The sequence below is a fragment of the Macrotis lagotis genome, chromosome 1 (genome assembly GCF_037893015.1).
Source record: "Macrotis lagotis isolate mMagLag1 chromosome 1, bilby.v1.9.chrom.fasta, whole genome shotgun sequence".
Lineage (NCBI taxonomy): Eukaryota > Metazoa > Chordata > Mammalia > Peramelemorphia > Peramelidae > Macrotis > Macrotis lagotis.
In genome coordinates, this window is record NC_133658.1 from 38,376,199 (window position 1) to 38,396,043 (window position 19,845).

The 19,845-nt window shown below is 35.0% G+C and overlaps 1 protein-coding gene across 2 annotated transcripts in view; it reads right to left on the reverse strand.

Annotated features, from left to right (window-relative positions):
* Positions 1 to 3,559: 3,559 nt before the first annotated feature.
* LOC141495988 (uncharacterized) overlaps positions 3,560 to 19,845 on the reverse strand; it is a 44,139-nt gene continuing 27,853 nt past the window's right edge. For both annotated transcript variants that reach the window (XM_074197958.1, XM_074197950.1), the window contains exon 6: positions 3,560 to 18,814. In XM_074197958.1, the coding sequence (XP_074054059.1) occupies positions 16,248 to 18,814 (2,567 nt within the window). In that variant the 3' untranslated portion in view covers positions 3,560 to 16,247. The remainder of the gene's footprint in view (positions 18,815 to 19,845) is intronic.

Consider the following 19,845-nt stretch of genomic DNA (forward strand, 5'->3'; position numbering starts at 1 on the left):
CCAGGCTTCCCTGAATTCCCGTCCCTCCTGGTTTCTAATAGAACAGTGGTGTTCCATGACATGCATATGCCACAGTTTGCTAAGCCATTCCCCAATTGATGGACATTCCCTCAATTTCCAGTTCTTTGCCACCACAAACAGGGCTATGAATATTTTTGTACATATGATGTTTCTACCATTTTTCATAATCTCTTCAGGATATAAACCCAGTAGTGGTACTGCTGGATCAAAGGGTATGCACATTTTTGTTGCCCTTTGGGTGTAATTCCAAATTGCTCTCCAGAAAGGCTGGATGAGGTTACAGCTCCACCGACAATGTATTATTGTTCCAGATTTCCCACATCCCTATTGTCCTTTCTGGTCATATTGGCCAGTCTGAGAGATGTGAGGTGGTACCTCAGTGATACTTTAATTTGCATTTCTCTAATAAGTGGTGATTTAGGGGCGGCTAGGTGGCATAGTGGATAAAGCACTGGCCTTGGAGTCAGGAGTACCTGGGTTCAAATCCGGTCTCAGACACTTAATAATTACCTAGCTGTGTGGCCTTGGGCAAGCCACTTAACCCCATTTGCCTTGCAAAAAACCTAAAAAAAAAAATAAGTGGTGATTTAGAGCAATTTTTCATGACTATGGATCACTTTGATTTGCTCATCTGCAAATTGCCTTTGCATATCCTTTGACCATTTGTCAATTGGGGAATGGCTTGTTTTTTAAAAAAAATTTGACTCAGTTTTCTGTATATTTTAGAAATAAATCTTTTGTCAGAGGTATTAGTTATAAAAATTGTTTCCCAGTTTACTGCATTTCTTTTGATCTTGGTTACAGTGGTTTTGTCTGTGCAAAAACTTTTTAATGTAATCAAAATTATCTAATTTGTTTTTATTGATGTTTTCCATCTCTTCCTTGGTCATAAAATGCTTCCCTTTCCATAGATCTTGACAGGTAAACTACTCCTTGATCTCCTAGTTTGCTTATAATATTGTTTTTTTATGTCTAAATCCTGTATCAGTTTTGATCTTATCTTGGTAAAGGGTGTGAAGTGTTAGTCTAATCCAAGTTTCTGCCATACTAACTTCTAATTTTCCCAACATTTTTTAATCGAAGAGAGAGTTTTTATTCCAATAGCTGGACTCTGGGTTTATCAAACAGCAGGTTACTATAATCATTTCCTGCTATTGCACCGTCTATTCCACTGATCCACCACTCTATTAGCCAATACCAGACAGTTTTGATGACTGATGCTTTACAATTTTAGATCTGGTGGGGTTAAGCCACATTCCTTTGCATTTTTTTTTCATTAAATCCTTGGAAATTATTGACTTTCTATTTCTCTAAATGAATTTACTTACAATTTTTTCTAATAAGTACTTTTTGGGAATTCTGATTGGTAGGGCACTAAAGAAGTAGTTTAATTTTGGTAGAATTGTCACTTTTGTTATATTAGCCCTGCCTATCCATGAGCAGTTGATATTTGCCCAGTTATTTAAATCTGATTTTATTTTATTTGTATAAGAATTGTTTTCAAAAAGTTTCTGAGTCTGCCTCGGCAGGTAGACTCCCAAGTATTTTATATTGTCTGAAGTTACTTTGAATGAGATCTCTCTTTTTAGCTCTTTCTGCTGCATCTTGCTAGTCATATAGAAAAATGTTGAAGATTTATGAGGGTTTATCTTATATCCTGAGACTTTGTGAAATTTGCTAATTATTTTTGGTAGTTTTTTAGGATGATTTCTTAGGATTCTTTAGGTATACCATCATATCATCTGCAAAGAGTGAGAGTTTGCCTCTTCCTTGCCAATTCTAATTCCTTCAATTTCTTTTCCCTCTCTTATTGCTGAAGTTAACATTTCTAATAAGATATTGAATAGTAGTGGTGATAATGGGCATCCTTGTTTCACCCTTGATCTTATTGGGAATGCCTCTACCCTATCCCCATTGTATATTATGCTTGTTGATTCCTGTGCTCTGTAATGTTTTTAGTAGGAATGTATCCCTTGGAGTTTTAAAAGTAATATAAGCTGAAAGAACATAATTAGTGCACAATTTCAGTTTTGAATCCTTGAAATCATTTCTTTATAGTCATCCTTTTCCAATTTTTAAGAAATACTTCTTTCTCTGCCCCTCTTAATTATAAAACTATTTGTATAAAAATGAGGCATCATTCTCCATTTTTCACAAGATAATTTAAATCTTCATATTTATGCCACATTTTATTTGACTTACCTTCTGGCTCTAAAATATCAGGGCAGTTTTTATTTGCAATTTCTTGAAATACATTATTTAGGTTATTTTTATAAGATGGTTTTTCAGGTAATCCAATAATTTGTAAATTGTCTCTTCTTGGACTATTTTCCAGGTCAGTTGATTTTCCTATATTTCACCTTCTTCCATTTCTTTATTCTTTTCATTGTTTCTTTACTTGTTTCTTAATGTTTTAGTCATCAAGTTTTACTTTACCAATTCTAATTTTTAACGAATTATTTTCTTCATTGAGGTTTTGTAAACTCCATTTAGCTAATTCTGATTTTTAAGAAATTTTTTTCAGTGCTTTTATGCCTTTTTTGTTAAATCTAGTTTCATAATTTTCTTGCAGTTGTTTTTTTTAATCATTTGATTTTCAAAAATAATTTTTCTACTTTTTTAAAAAATCTTTCTTTAGCATTTCTAAGAATTCCTGTTGGACTTCTGTCAAATCTGCATTTTTCTTTGAGGCTTTATAGATCTTTTCACATTGTTGTCTTGTTTGTGTCTTGAACTTCTCTGTCACCAAAGTAAATTTGTGTGGTCAGGGTTTTGTTGCTGTTTGTTGTTGTCATTTATTCATTTTTTCCAGTCTATTTCTTGATTTGGAACTTTATGTTACAGTTGGGTTCTTAAGTTTACCTGGAAAGAGAATGAAAGGAAAAGTCTCTGTCCAAATCTTTAGGTTTTCTGGTGTTGCTGTTTTCATTAGTTTTAGGAGTCCAAGTTTTTCATGCTTCCAAGGTGGTGATATCAGAGAGATATAGTCATTGTTCTCCTGGTCTGTATTCTGGTCCTTTTTTAGGTAAGGGTCCTACTCCCTTGTAACTGCAAATGCTAGCTAGCATTTCTCTCTGACCTGGAACTAGAGTACCTATTCCCTTGCAAACAAAAGTAATCTTCTCTGCCCTGGAATTGAAGATAGGAAATAGAGTAGTCGAATAGTGCCCTGTCCTTCACCCAGTGCCAGCACAATGGTTGCTTGTAATGTCTTTCTGATCAGTTGCTCCAGGGTCCTTAGACATTTGCCAACCCTCACCTCAGGGTTTTACCCTTCTCCTTTTGACCTCTTAACTTTTCTTGGGCTGGAAAAATCTCTCACTCCAACTCTCTGTTGGTTTTTCCACTCCAGAATTCTATTTGACATGTTATTTAAAGTTGTTTGTAGGGAAATATTTAAGAGACTTCAGTTGTAATGTCTCCTCTCTTCTCCCATCATGGAAAATTATGGATCTTTTGAGTATTCCTCCTATATATCTTGTAATTCTCTCCCCCCCCCCCCGCCCCAGGATCCAGGCCTCTCACTTTCCCACGTGCCAATCAACCCATCAGTAACCCTGATTTCTCTTCTCCTGAGGCAGGATGAATGGTCTCACTCAGCACAAAATTCCAATAGAATCTCAACCTTTGTTAGATCCCTACCTCCTCTTCTCTCATAGGAGCATTCATTAATGTAGTAGCCCTTCCTACCACTTAAATAAAATTTCCTTCTTTCTCTCTTTGTTAATCTCTCCCCCTTTCCTCCTCACCCATTTTCCTGTAGACTCTTTTTCCCTGAGAGACTAAGAGTTATTTTCCTTTCACTGTTAGCTTTTAAAGTGATCAAGGTATATCAAAAATTTTATCTTCTTCCCTTTTTTTAAACCCTTCCATTCAATAACTTAGACACACACACACACACACACACACACACACACACACACACACACACAAATTGATTCACCCATATTGTTGTTCAGTCATATCCAGCTCTTTGTGACCCCATTTAGGGTTTTCTTGGAACAGATACTGGAGTGGTTTGCGATTTCCTTCTCCAGCTCATTTTACAGAGGATGAATTGAGGAAAACAGGTTTGAGTGACTTACCCAAGGTCATACCTAGTAAATGTCTGAGGTTAGATTTGAAGTCAGTGAGTGTTCCAGATCCCCATATTCTATCCATTGTATCATCTTACTGCCACAATTCACCCACCAGCAGGGAGTTATAAGGGTTAGTCTAAGTCTTCCACCAATATCTTCTTCATGGTTCTACCCATCAATACAATGCCCTGTCCAGGCATCTTTGGTCCCATTCTATCATTTTCTGCAGCAGACTGTCACCTTAACCAAATCTCACTGATCTTCAATCTCTATTGTTTATGGTTTTCCTGTTGCCTACAAATACACCCATGTTTTCTCCATCCTTTACTTGATCCTACAATCCTGCGAGTTATCACACACTGTATCTTCCTCTATTCCATCTCTTGTGTTGCCAAACTTCTTAAAATGATGCTCCACTTCCTCTCACCCTTCTAAACCCTCTGTAACCAGGCTTCCAACATCATCATTTGATTGAGATTCTTTTCTGTAAAATTACTGATAGTTCCTTAATAACCAGTTGTATTAACTTTTTTTTCAAGTATATTTCTCAACACTTTAAGGGACCTTCTCTTCCTTGACACTTTCTTCTCTAGGTTTCTGAAACACATCTTTCTACAGATTTTCCTTCCATCTGATGGTTCTGTCAGTAAGTCTTCTTTCCAAAACCTTCCTCCAGATCACAATGACTTGTAGAAGTTCCCCAAAGACCTATCCTGGGCCCTCTTCTCCCTATAGACCAATCCTATTTGGTAATTGTGATGAGTTTTTAATTTCCTTTTTATTTGTAAAATAAAATTATATGATCAGCTGAGACCTCCAATAATAATCCAGATGTTCAACTGGTCAAGAGTAAAAGAATTTCAATTTAGCTTTATGATAAGCACTACTTGGCTACTTGTAACTCCTCTTATAAGGTGTTTGTTAATCAATTTACAAAATGACCTGATGTAATTTTATTCCTCCTTGCTTCTTCAACAAGTAAACCTCCTTCATTGGCCTACTATAAACTTTATAAATTTATCTTTGAAATATAAATCTTTCCCTTTTGGCAGCTCTAAAATGTCAGCCTCTAAATGAATCTAAAGACTATACAAATGATATAAAAACAGTAGTTCAATGGTCATTTTTCGGTACCATGAGTTTAAACTCCAAGAATGTACTAAACAGCTATTTGCATGTTGGTAAGTTGATAAGACACCCACCAATGAATCCTTGAATATATTCATATCATGATCTCATCTGCTCCCATAGGTTAAATTATCATCTGTGTAGATGATTTCCAGACACACACACACACACACACACACACACACACACATTTGGTGTGTGTATATTTCTCCATTCCTAGTCTGTTTCTAGCCAGTCCTGCCATCACTATTTTTTAGATGTTTTGATCTGAATGTTCTAGAGGAATCTCCAATTTCTCAAAATCAGAACTCTTATCTGCCCCATCCTCACCAATTCTTCCCTCTTCCCAATTTTCCTGTTACAATGATTGTCACCACCATCCTCAGGCCCTGAGTTATTCTCAACTCCTCACTATCATCTCAATCCCTAGCTAAATCTTGTCATTTTTGCCTTTATATCTTGTGTCTTCTTTCTCCTCACATAACCAGCAACTTAATATAGACCCTCATTTTTCACCCAGGCTACTAAAATCATTTTCTAATTAGCCTCCTTATATCAAGTCTCTCACTATACCAATAGTCTTTACTCAAATACCAGTGATTCTCTTAAAGCAGGGGCAGGAATGTCCAGCCCCCTGGGCCATGCCTGTGGTCTGGTGCAAGACAATGGGACAGGCTGGTTTGAAATTCAATAAATAAAGGAACTTTCTAAGAGTGAAATGCTTGTCCAAATATAGCAGAATGATGTTATAAATTTTCAAATGGCAGAAAATTTCCAAATTTCCTTGGCAGAAAAAAGGTTCTCCACCCGATTTTCAAGTATAGATTAACACCGTGCTCAATAAACTCCAATGGCTCCATATTGCTTACAGGATAAATACAAAGCACCATTTTCTTATTTATTTCACAACATGACGCTTCCTTCTTTCCAGTCCTCATAACCTTTCAGTGTTTACTTTCTCTATGAATCCCATGTTCCAGCTTTACTAGTCAGTCTAGCTATTTTTTTCAAACCACTTTTTTATCTTCTTTTTCACCTTTCACTAGCTGTCCTCCATAGCTACAAGGTTCCCCCTCCTCACCTCTACTTTATGGCTTCCCTTTGCCCTCCTTCAAGACTCAGATGGAATCTTACCTACCTCAAAAAGCCATTTCCCCAAGCTTGGGGCAGCTAGGTGGTGAAGTGGATAGAGCACTGGCCCTGGATTCAGGAGGACCTGAGTTCAAATCCGACTGACACTAAATACTTAGCTATGTGACCTTGGGCAAGTCACTTAACCCCATTTACCTTGCAAAACAAAAAAAAAGCCATTCCCTACTTCACCTGACCCCACACACACACACATTTCCCAGTACCATCCATATTTGCTGTCTAGATTGATGGGTTCAAAATTAAATGTTATCTCTATTAGAATGTTAGCTCCTTCAGGGCAAGAATCTTGTTTTCTTTGTACCTCATAGCCTTAGCTATGTAAGCACCTAGTAATCAAGACTAGTACCATACATGCTTTTCTCTTAACTCCTAAATTCCCCTTATCATCTCCAAAAACTCCTAAATTCCTGACCTCAGGTTCCACCTTCCAGAGAAAGTCTTTCTTGATTTTCCCATTTGTTGGTGTTTTCTGTTTTTGGAAAGTATGCTGTATTTCCTTTTAAGTGTATAGGTTGTATATTCACAGAGACATCACTCAAGCAGCAAAACTCCTTACAGTACCCTGAACCACATTAAAATGTCACTGGAAAATATTTAACAAAATAAAAATACAACACAAGAAAATGTTCGTTTATAATTTTGTTGGTTGCAGGAATGTTTCTATTTTATACCATTGCCCAAGAAGACTTGAAAGTCACTAAACACAGGAACTCTCATTGTTTATAAATATATGTGCATATGAACACACACACACACACACATATATATATATATATATAAATGTTTACATAGAGAGATAACATTTTACTTTGTTTCTTTAATATTTAACATGCTACTTTGAATTTGAGTAGGAGATAATGAAACTTTTCTCTAAACTATTGAACTTAGGACAATTCCTTGATCCAGCTGTTGAACAAATATTTCTGTGTAATGATTGTACAGTACCAAATTCTCACTGCAAAAGATAATAAAATAAAGACTTAAATCTGTCCAGTAGGATTTCTGTAGAATCACTTTTGTCTTAGGTCCAAATAATTACAAGGCTTTAACAGGTATTAAAGTGTTTTGTAAAGGGGAACCAAAATCCAATATTCAATCCATCTATATTCCAATAGGATTTTATTGAAGGATTTGAAGAACAGTTGGTTATATCTTGGAAGAAAAGTAGGTGCAGGGATTTTAAACATGCCATGATCATTACCAGAGTCTCTTTCTTTTAAAATTTTTTAAAATTAAATTTTTTAAATTAAATTAATTTTAATTAATTTGTAATTTTTTTAATCATGAATTTAAGACTGCTCCATAAAAACACAAACACGTTTCCATCTACAAGTATTTATTAAACGCCTCCTATGTGCTAGGCACCAGGTATACAAATACAAAGAATGAAACAATCTCTACTCGCTAGGAGCTTACACGTTAATGGTGGAGACAAGTACATATATCAACGTATACAACATAAATAAAAACTGAATAAATACAAGTATATACAGTGTCGTTAAATAGAAGGGAGTGGAGGAGGGAGGGTGCTGGCAGTTCAGGAACAGGAAAGGCTTCATGCACAAGATGGTAGGAAGTGGGCTCGAGGCATTCCAGGCATGTGGGCCCGACAGAGCACCAGCTGGGAAGAGGAGATGGAGGGTCACGTGGAGAAGCCAGTCTGGCTGCAGCGCAGAACGTGAGGGAGAGCAATGCTAAAAAGGCTGAAGGATGGCAGCAGGGAGGCCAATTTTGTATGGAGGGCTTTAAAAGCTAAACAGAAGAATTGCTATTAGATCCTAGAGGCAATAGGAAGCCCCTGGGGTGGACTGAGAAGAACCATATGGTCAGATCTGTTCTTAAGGATAATTACTTTTGAAGCAGCATGTAAACAGACCAGAGTGGAGACTAGCAGAGAAAGGGTGATCAGTTTAGAAGCTATTGTCATAATATAGGCCAGGTGATAAGGGTCTAACCTAAAGGAGCAGTTGAGGAATAGAGAAAAGGTTGGATATGAGTGAGATGCTGTAAAAGCAGAAAAAATGCATATGCAGTATAAGGAAGAGTGAGAAGCCAAGGATAACACCACAGTTATGAACCTGGAAGACTGAAATGATAGTGGAGCCCTAGATAGATACAGGGGAGTTTGGAACAGGAGAAAGTTGAGTTTGTTCCTGGAAATGTTGAGTTTTAAACACTTCCGGGTCATCCATTTGGAAATTTCAGATCTGTGCCAAGTAATTTTGTTGATTATGATTACTGCTTTTTTAGTATAGTTTGAGTCTAGTACTGCTAGACCACTTCCATTTTTTCTCTTTTTTTTCCATTATTCCTCTTCAACCTTGACCTTTTGTTCTTCCAGTTGAATTTCATCATTTTTTTCTAGCTCTGAATCCTCTGGGTAGTTTGATTGGTATGGCACTGAATAAAGTCATTTAGGCAGTATTTCCTTTTTATTGGCACATCATACTCATGAGGAATGAAAAGTTCTCTGATTATTTAGGTCTATCTAGTTCTGTCAAATGTTTTATAGTTGCATTCATGTTATTACCATGTGTTCTGGCACATGAACTCCAAAATAGTTTATACATCCTAGTTATTTTGAATGGAATTCCTTTATCCAGGCCTGATGGATTTTGTTAGCAATATACAGAAATGCTGGTGATTTTATGCAATTTCAAATTCCAAAACTTCAATTAAATTATTAATTTTTTCAATTACCTTTTTGTTGATTCAATTCTCTAGATAGACCATCATCTGTAAAAGACAGTAATTGCTTTTCCTTTTTCTAAGCTTACTCCTTATAATCCTCAGTTTGATCAATGGAAAAGATTCAATATATGACATACAAAAATAAATATAATATTTGATAAAGACCCCCAAACTTCGAAAGGAAAGGCTCACTGACAAAAACTACTGGGAAAATAATCTAGTAAAAATTAGGCATAGATCCATATCTTTAAGCTCTGAATGTATATATGGCTTAAATATAAAAGGTCACATCATAAACAAATTAGAGGATCAATGAAGAAAATATATTTTAAAACTATGAGTAGGGGAAGAATTCAAGACAAAACTAGCAATGGAAAGGATCATATATGATCAACTCATTCTTATTCTAAAAATTAGTTTTTACATAAACAAAATTAAAGCAGTTAATGCATTATTAATACAAAACAATGGAGAAAGTATTTGACATTTCTCTAATAAATATCACATATCCAAGATATATAAGGAACTACTCCAAATTTAATAAGAACAAGAGCCATTTCCCAATAGATAATAGATATGAACAGGTAGTTTTAAAGAAAGAAAACTAACATCTATAACCAATATGAAAAAAAACTTCAAATTAATAGAGAAATGAAACTTTAAATAACTCTGATTATACCTTATATCCATCAGACTGGCAAAGATGACCCCCCCAAAAAAATGACAGTTATTGGAATAACTTTAGGAAAACCAGGCATAATAATTCTTTATTAGTGGAGTTCTGAATTTATCAAGCCATGGAGAGCAATTTGGAATTATCCCCAAGACGTTTTACTCTGCATTTCATTTTCCACTGCATTTATCATTATTCTGAACTTAAACTAAGTCAACTAAAATCAGCACTTTAGTAAACAGAGAACAGAGAAGGTTAGACATAAGTCAATTTTTACTATGTACAGCTTTCTTTGTAAGGACACAATAAATTCATCATGTTACTTTTAGAGTTGTTCCCATTGATTCTTCTGGCTTTCCTTCTGCTTTCTTCTGTGCATTATAAGCATATTTCAATGACCCTCTTTTCATGGCGGGGGGGGGGGGGGAATCCTATCCTTAGCTTCCCTACTCCACTGAGAAAAGGTAAAAACAAAACTTTTTAAAAAACTTGTGCATGCCCTTTGACTCATTTCTACCAATACTAAGCCAATAACCTAAAGAAATCAAAGAAAGAGAAGAAAGTCCCATATTTACAAAAATATTTATAGTAGCTAGCTACTTTTGTAGTGACAAAGAACTGGAAATTAAAGGTGAGCCCCATCAACTGCAGAACAAGTGAACAAATTACGATATATGAATATAATGGATTATTGCACTGGAAAGAAATTATTAAAAAGATGGTTTCAGAGAAATCAGGAAAGTACACATTGATTAGATTAAACAGAACCAGGAGAACAATTTATACAACCACAACACTGTAGAGGACAATTTTAAAACACTTAAAAATTCTGATCAATGCAATGACAAATCACAATTCCAGAGGAACAATGACAAAGCATCATACCCACCTCTGAAAGAAAGGTAAGGAATTCAAGTCACAGAACCAGGCATACATTTTTAGAAATGGCCAACAAGGGAGTTTGCTCAACTATGCATGTATTACAAAAGGCTTTTGAAAGTTTTTCTTTTCAAGTGGGAAGGTGTTGGAGGGGGGGAAGGAATTAGAGGAAGACAAAGTGTTAAAAGAGTTGCCAAGAAAAAAAAAGGAAAACTTTCCAATAGCTAATTGACATGTGGTGATGGAACTCAAGAGATCACAAATACATATATGTATACACACATATATATTTGTGTATGTGTGTATATATATATATATAAAATCAAATATTCAATATGCAAAAATGAAAAAAGAAAAACATAGAAACTGTGATCTTATGAGTTCAGAAAAGAGTGTATTAAATTTAATCAAGTAGCCATAAAAGTACCATTTGTATTTTCTGAACATGTTTCCTTTCTTCTATTTTTAAATCTTTTATTATTCATTTTTTAATTTTAATTTTGTATCTCCATCACTACCCACAAAGGAAGCCTAAGTATTCTTTCTGTGTAACAAATAAGTATAGCCAAACAAAACAAATCAACTCATCAGCCACATCTGAAAATCTGTCTCATTCTACATTCCTAATCCAGTAGTTTTCTGGCAAGAGATGAGTAACAAGAACAATGATGTGCTAGGCAATGGTCAATCTGCCACATCACCTGGATTTGACAAGGCCCCAGGACACAGATGGAATTTCAATAGGGAAAATCACTAGGCTGTGATATAGCTCAAAATCCCAAGTTAGGTAGGGAACAGGAAAATTTCTGGACAGTCTTTAGCTAGGAAGCAAAAACACAAAGGTTTCATTGACTCACGTCTGACATGAGACATTATACTCTTGACATAGTATCTGGTGGCCCTTTGGACACATATAGCAGGGGATGCTTGATGCCACCAACCACAGCTCATTTCCATGGAGAAAAAGGGAAAACCCAAGATACCAGAACTCACCAGAATCAGATCAGAACATATCTTTGACCTGTGCTTGACAATTTATCCTTCTAAAATAAATTCATTTTATAACCATTCCTTGTGTGAGGTCAGTCCTTTAGGCCACTCTGTTTATTGCCTGTGTTTAGGACAGCTTCCAGAAGCCTCCTAACACAGCTTACTTCATCATCTGTCTTCTGAAGTCATGATTGGTCACACATTCGCCACATTAATAACAAAAAAAAAATTAAGATGATATCAATACAGAAAAAGCTTTTGATTAAAATACAACACTGGCACTTCAGAATACTGAAAAAGCCTAACAAGTGGTGAATCTTTCCTTATCAAGTATAAAACTTACAGCTAAAATCATCTGTGACAGAAAAAGAACTGGGGAATTTTATGATCTATTAAAGGCAAATTGTTAGTACCACTTTGATATGGTTCCAGAAATGCTAGCTATAGGAAAAGGATAAAAAAAATTAGAAATGGAACATAAAAAGAAATAAAATATAACTATTTATAGATGACATAGTTTAAAGATTAGAAATCCAATAGAAAATAGAAACAATAACCAGTCAAAAACAAGATGAAAAATTTCACAAAAATTGTCAGCTTTTCTGTACATTAGCAAAATCCAGCAGAACAAGAAATGGACTTCCAATCAAAATAATTACATCTAGGATGCTACCTACCAAGTCTCATTCAGAACTTCTAAGTCAAAATGTAGACTTCAATTGAAAAAATAGTAGTAACGTTCATGGTTGAGTCCAGAAGAGTGTGTTTCTTGACCAGCCTTGTCCATGCTGATACAAACACTAGTATTCTCATTTGCCAGGGAGGTTGCAAAATGTCACTTTGTCCCAGTAAATTCTGATGCTCTTTGGCTGTTCTTAACCATTTAAGTAGATGAACTGCCCAGGGTTCATATGTTTGAGTTGAAGGACATTCTTTTCTCAACTCATTTAGTTTTTGAAGTAATTTGTCCTTAGTATATATTAAAGATCTCCAGTGGGCTCAAATTGAAGTGTTCATTGGAGGTAAGGGAGGGACATCTCTGATGTGCTGGTGTTCACAATTACTTTAAAGATAACACACAGTAGGTAACACTGGAAGGTGGTAGAGACCTTAGGATAGGCAAATTCCTCATTTTGGTTCCAAATAAAGCCTGAGAATGGCCTTGACTATGTGATGCTTAAGAGTATAAGTTGCAAAGTTTTTTACAGAAGTTATACAAAGGGAATAGACCTGCTGAACTTTTTACTATGCAACTGTTATGAAATTGCAAATGACTAAGTTTCAAAGAAAACTAATACCTTTATAAAAACAGAATGTTTGCTCTGTGTATGCTGACCCTCAAGTAGCGTACATTCTTTTAAAAAATTTTTCTATTCTAAAGTTATTAGATGCCAAAAAGAAATAGAATATTTCCATATGCTAAGTAGAACAGAAAAATAGGATATGTGAAAGTGTCAATGTCAATTATACACACAAGCTTGCTTTTTTAAAAAAGTATATAGCAAATTCAAAATGTTACTTTCTAAGCTATTCTGCTTATCTATTTTCTTCTGAATATCCTTCATTTCTCTTCTGAGAATTAAAAAAAAATATTGCAATGACTCTTTCTTCTGTTTGCAAGATCCCATTTCCCCAATACAAAAAACAAAACACAATCCTTGTAACAAATAAGCATAGTCAAGCAAAGCAAACCTATATATATATATATATATATATATATATATATATATATATGACCAAAAATGTTATTTGTTTCACTATGCACTTTGCATCTATCTCTACTTTCAGGTGGGTAGAAAACTCCTTTTGTCAGTCCTCTGGAGTGTGGTTGTTCACTGCACTGATCAAAGTTCTTTAATATTTCAAAATGCAAATGATCAATTCTTAACATCTAAGTAAAAAGCATTAAAATAAATCTTATCTAATGCAAAAGATTCTTCTATTTAGGAAAAGTCTCCCAAAACAGGGATTGCAATTTAAAGTATACAGTCAGGAAGTGGTAATAAGAAAATAAATGAGACTATTAATAATAATAATAATAACCATAACAAAAATAATGTTGCAGGCTTGATCTATCCATTAGCCTCATTGCTAAAGGTAAATTTTCACATATCAATAGTGCCTCAAAACTGTGATGGGGGAGCGGGGTCACAGCATTCAAAATAAGGCACTGACTAACAAACCAAAAAAGTCACCCAAAACACCCTGCCACTTTTCAGTGACTCATGCAAAAAGTAATTAGTGTTATGAAATAAAGGGAGGTGGCTATTTATCTGAATGATAAAAGTCTAAGAGATTAGAATACCAAAAGACTATTTAATTATCACTGGCATGTTTATGATTTTTTTGCTAATGGCTTAGAAGATAAAGTTATCAAAAATCATGACAAAAACTTGGACGTTTGGATCACTTAGTCAGGATTCCAAAAACTTAACATGCCAGAATATTAGTCCAAATTAAATCAGATGAAATTTCATAGTAAGATGTAAGTAAAATCTTACACTTGAATACAAGAAGAAACAGTATAGCTAGAATGCAGTTGATCTGAAACATCTGGAGATCTGGGAAGAATATAGACTCAGAAAGAGTAAAGCATCATGAAAGAATAGCCAAAAAAGGCTAATTCAATCTTTGGCAGCATGAGATGTATAATCGTCAAAATGAAGGAGATGCTGCCACATTATTAATTCTATCCAGAGCAAATCTAGGGTAGGAATCCTTAACATGGGGACCACAAATAGATTTCAAGAGGTCTGGGAACATTAGGAATCCTTAACATGGGGACCACAAATAGATTTCAAGAGGTCTGGGAACATTTGTGGAAAAAAATTTTTATAATCATATTTCAACATAATGTTTCCTTCATAACCCTAAGTATTTTATCTTATGCATTTAAAAGCTTTATTTGGAGAAGAACCTGGGTTTTACCAGATTGCCAATTGTCTATATAACAAAAAAAAGTTAGTAACTCCTAATTTAAAATTGTCATTTGATCTAAACTATATCTTTCACCTCTAGATTTCTCACCCTAATGCCTAAGTTGATTTGACTTGTGAGAGCATCACATGCCCCACTATATTTAGCTGGCCTTAGTCATATTCCATATTCAACAATGGTAATCTTACCACCTTCACTGCCACCATATGTTTATCCTTGCCCCCATATTCCCAAATGCCTGGTTTTCCAGCTTAGGATATATGCTGAAAATTAAATGTATCCTATTACTGCTACTTTAAAAAGCATATCAATTTCTCTTTGGCTCCATTTACCCTATGATTTCTCAAATTAAAACATCGTTCCTGGGTAAACATTCCCCTAAGCTGCAGGGTTTTAACTAATTAAAATGTAAAGGCAGGGGCTGTCTCATCTTTGCATTTGTATCTCCAGCACTTAGCATTATGTTTCCCATGTAGCAGTTGTTTATTCATTTGTGCATTCTTAAGCACCACATTTTAGTAGTATCTAAGTAATGTGCAGCCAAAGGCAACCAACAGGTTCACCTAGGGTTAGGGTCTTCACTTCATGATCAACTTATAAGGATGAGTGGAAATAACTAAAAATGTTTCACCTGAAGAGAAAACCGCAGTGGTGGTGATGATGGATGGTAGACACAAAAACTATCTTCAAATATCTGCTGTGATGTCAGTGGAGATTAAGTTGTTTTCCTTGACTGCAGCTGAAACTAGGAGAAATAGGGAGAAGTTGTCCAAAAAAAATAAATAAATAAAACCAGTGTGGAGCGAGATAAATGTAGATTTTTTTAAAAGAAAAAAATTAACTCTATCCAAATATGGAGCCAGCTTCCCTGAAAGGCAGCAGATTTTCCCTCTTTAAAAATCTTAAAAGAAATTTCAGGTGGTCATCTGTAGGGGCAATTCTGTTTCAAATGAAGGTTGAATTCAGTGATTTCTAAAACCTCTTCTAATTCTCAGATTCTGTAACTAGAATTTTCCAAAGTTTTTCCCCCTCAATTATACATTTGCACAATTAAATTCCAGTATGATATCTGGGATGAGGCATGATCTATACATTACATTTAAGGAGATTCTCACCAGTATGAATTAACTGTTGAATTAAAAGTTGTTTCCTCTAGATGAAGATTTTCTTAAAATTTTAAAAAATTATTATTCACCATGATTTTATGACGTATAAAAAAAAGGTTTGACTTGGCCTGAAGGCTTTCATTACATCCAAAGGGTTTTTCTCTCCAGTATGAAGTCTCTTATGATGCTCTCTACTTTTTGAAAATTTGCTCACATTCACTGCACTATGTTCTTGCTTTTATTATGAATTTTCTGATGTGCAATGTTTTCTTTTCTCTTAAAACCTTTTCCATGTTCTGTATATTCCATATTTTATCCAGCATCAAGTCTCATATTTCTTAAAGTTTACATAACAATAAAAAAAATCCCACTCATTACATGAAACACTTTTCTAATGAGTTTTCTAATATCTATTACTGCCCTTCCAGCTGAAAGTTTTCCCATTCATTTGTATCACAGGGTTTTTGCCCATTATGAATCCCATGCTTCCAATGAATTGTGAGGTTTTCTTAAATTCACTATATTCAAAGGGTCTATATGTACTGAATTATAATTGCTTATGCTTTGACTAGAGGATAGTGCCCTTTCATTTTATTCAAAATGTTTCTCTCCCCTACAAGTTTTGTGATGTTTATTAAGGCTTCCCTTTTGGCTGAAGGCTTTCCCACAATGATTACATTTATAGGGTTTTTCTCCAGTATGAACTCTCTTATGTGAATTAAGGTTTGTCTTTTGGCTGAAAGATTTCCCACACTCATTACATTCAAATGGTTTTTCTCCAGTATGAATTCTCTCATGTTGTAAAAGAGAAAAGCTATTCCTGAAGCCTTTCCCACACTCCATACATTCAAAGGGCTTCTTTCTAGAATGAATTATCTTATGCATTTTAAGATTTCCCTTTTGGCTAAAGGCTTTCCCACACTCATTACATTCATAGGGTTTCTCCCCAGTATGGCTTCTCTGATGTCTCAAAAGGACTGAGATGTGTCTGAAGCCTTTCCCACATTCAGTGCATACAAAGGGTTTCTCTCCACTATGTATTCTCTCATGTTGCATAAGGTAAAAGTTATTACTGAAGCCTTTGCAACAAACACTACATGAATATGGTCTTACTCCAGCATGCATTCTTTTGTGTGAATTAAGACTTGCCTTTTGGCTAAAGGCCTTCCCACATTCATTACATGAATATGGTTTCACTCCAGTATGAATTCTCTTATGTGAATTAAGGCTGGCCTTTTGACTGAATGCTTTCCCACATTCATTACATACATATGGTTTCTCTCCAGTATGAATTCTCTTATGTGAATTAAGATTTGTCTTTTGTCTGAAGGTTTTTCCACATTCATTACATTCATAGGGTTTTTCTCCCGTATGAATTCTCTCATGTTGTAAAAGGGAAAAGCTATTCCTGAAGCCTTTTCCACATTCTGAACATTCAAAAGGCTTCTTTTTAGAATGAATTATCTTATGCATTTTAAGGTTTCCCTTTTGGCTGAAAGCTTTCCCACATTCATTACATTCATAAGGTTTCTCTCCAGTATGAGTTCTCTGATGTCTCAAAAGGATTGAGATGTACCTGAAACCTTTCCCACATTCAATACATTCAAAGGGTTTCTCTCCAGTATGAATTCTCTCATGTTGTGAAAGATAAAAGCTATTTCCAAAAGCTTTTCCACATTCATCACAAGAATATGCTTTTTCTCCAGTATGAATTCTTTTATGTGAATTAAGGTTTGTCTTTTGGCTGAAGGCCTTCCCACATTCATTACACACATAAGGTTTCTCTCCAGTATGAATTCGTTCATGTTGTGAAAGGGAAAAGCTATTCCTGAAGCCTTTCCCACATTCCATACATTCAAAGGGCTTCTTTCTAGTGTGAATTATCTTATGCATTTTAAGGTTTCCCTTTTGGCTGAAGGCTTTCCCACATTCATTACACTCATAGGGTTTCTCTCCAGTATGACTTCGATAATGCCTCAAAAGCACTGAAACATGTCTGAAGCCTTTCCCACATTCATTGCATTCAAAGGGTTTCTGTCCAATATGAAGTCTCTCATGTTGGAAAAGGTGAAAGGCATTTCTGAAGGTGGTCCCACATTCAATACATTGAAAAGGCTTCTTCTGAGCATGAGTTATCATGTGCATTTTAAGATTTCCCTTTTGACTAAAGGTCTTTCCACATTCATTACATGAATATGGTTTTATTCCAGTATGAATTCTCTTATGTGAATTAAGGCTGGCTTTTTGGCTGAAGGCTTTCCCACATTCATTACATACATAGGGCTTTTCTCCAGTATGAATTCTCTTATGTGAATTAAGATTTGCCTTTTGGCTAAAAGCTTTCCCACATTCATTACAGTCAAAGGGTTTCTCTCCTGTATGAACTCGCTCATGTTGTAAAAGGGAAAAGCTATTCCTGAAGCCTTTCCCACATTGCATGCATTCAAAAGGCTTATTTCTAGAATGAATTATCTTATGCATTTTAAGATTTCCCTTTTGACTGAAGGCTTTCCCACATTCACTACAAATATAAGGTTTCTCTCCAGTATGACTGGTCTGATGTCTCAAAAGAACTGATCGGTGCTTGAAGCCTTTCCCACATTCATTACACTCAAATAACTTCTTTCCATTATGCACTACCTCATGGATTTTTAGGCTTCCCTGATGTGTGAAGGCTCTCCCATATTTGTTAATTAAGTAGGGCTTCTCACCAAAGTGAGCTCTCTTCTGTTCATATAAGTTTCCTTTCTTCCTAAAGGCTTTTCCAAATTCATTACATCTATAGAGCATTTCTCCAGTATGATTTTTCTCATGCTGCCCTAAGTAGTACTTACTGCTGAAGACTTTCACACATAGATTACATTTATATGGTTTATCTTCAGTGTGAATTCTTTGATGTTCAGCTAGGTAAGCTTCCCCACATTCATTATATTCAAAGGGATTCTTGGCAGTAAGAAATATTGTATGTATTTTAAGATGTTGATTCTGACCGAAGACTTTCCCACAGTCATTACAGCTACAGGGTGCACCTCCAGTATGTATTTTTTGATCTTGGCCTAGATCATTTTTACTGCTGAAGGCTTTCCCACACTCATTAAATTGAAGGGGTTTCTCTTCAGTATGAAGTCTTCCAAATACATTATATTCATGAAGAAAATCTGGAGGAAAAAAGGGTGTCAATATTCAATGCTCTATGATGAAAGCAAAATGGAAAGGCTTCAGGGTGAAAATAAAGAAAAGAATGCTGGAAAAACTGAGTGGTATCCTTGTTAAAATGTAGAAGAATGAGAACATAGAAGAGAAAAGGAAGATTCTTGGGGAAAAGCAAGATACAAGTTCTTTCAAAATAATGAAGCCATGATCTATGATGTTGACAGTTCCTTATACCCAAAATAACCATGATGGGAATTAATAGATGATTGACAAGAAACCATCCACTAATGGTCCAAGGAAGAACTGACATAAAATATTAGTTACAGACTTCTTTGTGAAGGGTACAAAGTTGACTATTTATCCATAATATTAAACATAGTGATATCTATTGATTTCCAGGATACGAATCTGAAAAGTGGCACACTTCCAAAACTGGACAAAACTTGATGATTACTATCTCATCCTGGTGATTCATGAAGAGACTAATGATATTTCCTAAATAGCATCTCTAGGAACTATGAAGTTCTGGACAAAATATCAAAGTCTCTAGTAATAAAGGTAGTGTTTTTATCTGTATTACTAATAAAAGGCAGAGGAGTAAAAGGAAAAAAGATTCTGAAAAAGAAAATCTGATTATGAAGGTGGAAACAGAACTTTTTCTATTTCTGGAATTGATTCAAGTAAGATAATGGCAGCATCCTCATCATGGAATTAATGAACCCCCAAAGACCAGCAAATAGAAATCTTGGTCCAAGATGTTTATACAAATACAGATAGAATTAGTCATAGAAACAAGGGAACAAAAGAACCTGCTGCAAAAAAAGATAAATTTCAGGTCAAATATAATCCCCCCCCCAAAAAAGGGAAGAAATGGGGTTACAAATTACAAACCAATAAGCTTTCCTTTAATTCCTGCTGAAACTCTAAGATGTTTTATTAAAGGTAGGTTTACTGAAAATCCAGGAAAAGTAACCTATAAACACAAAGAGTCAACATGAATTAATCAAGAAAAAATCCTGAAAGATTAACTTAATTT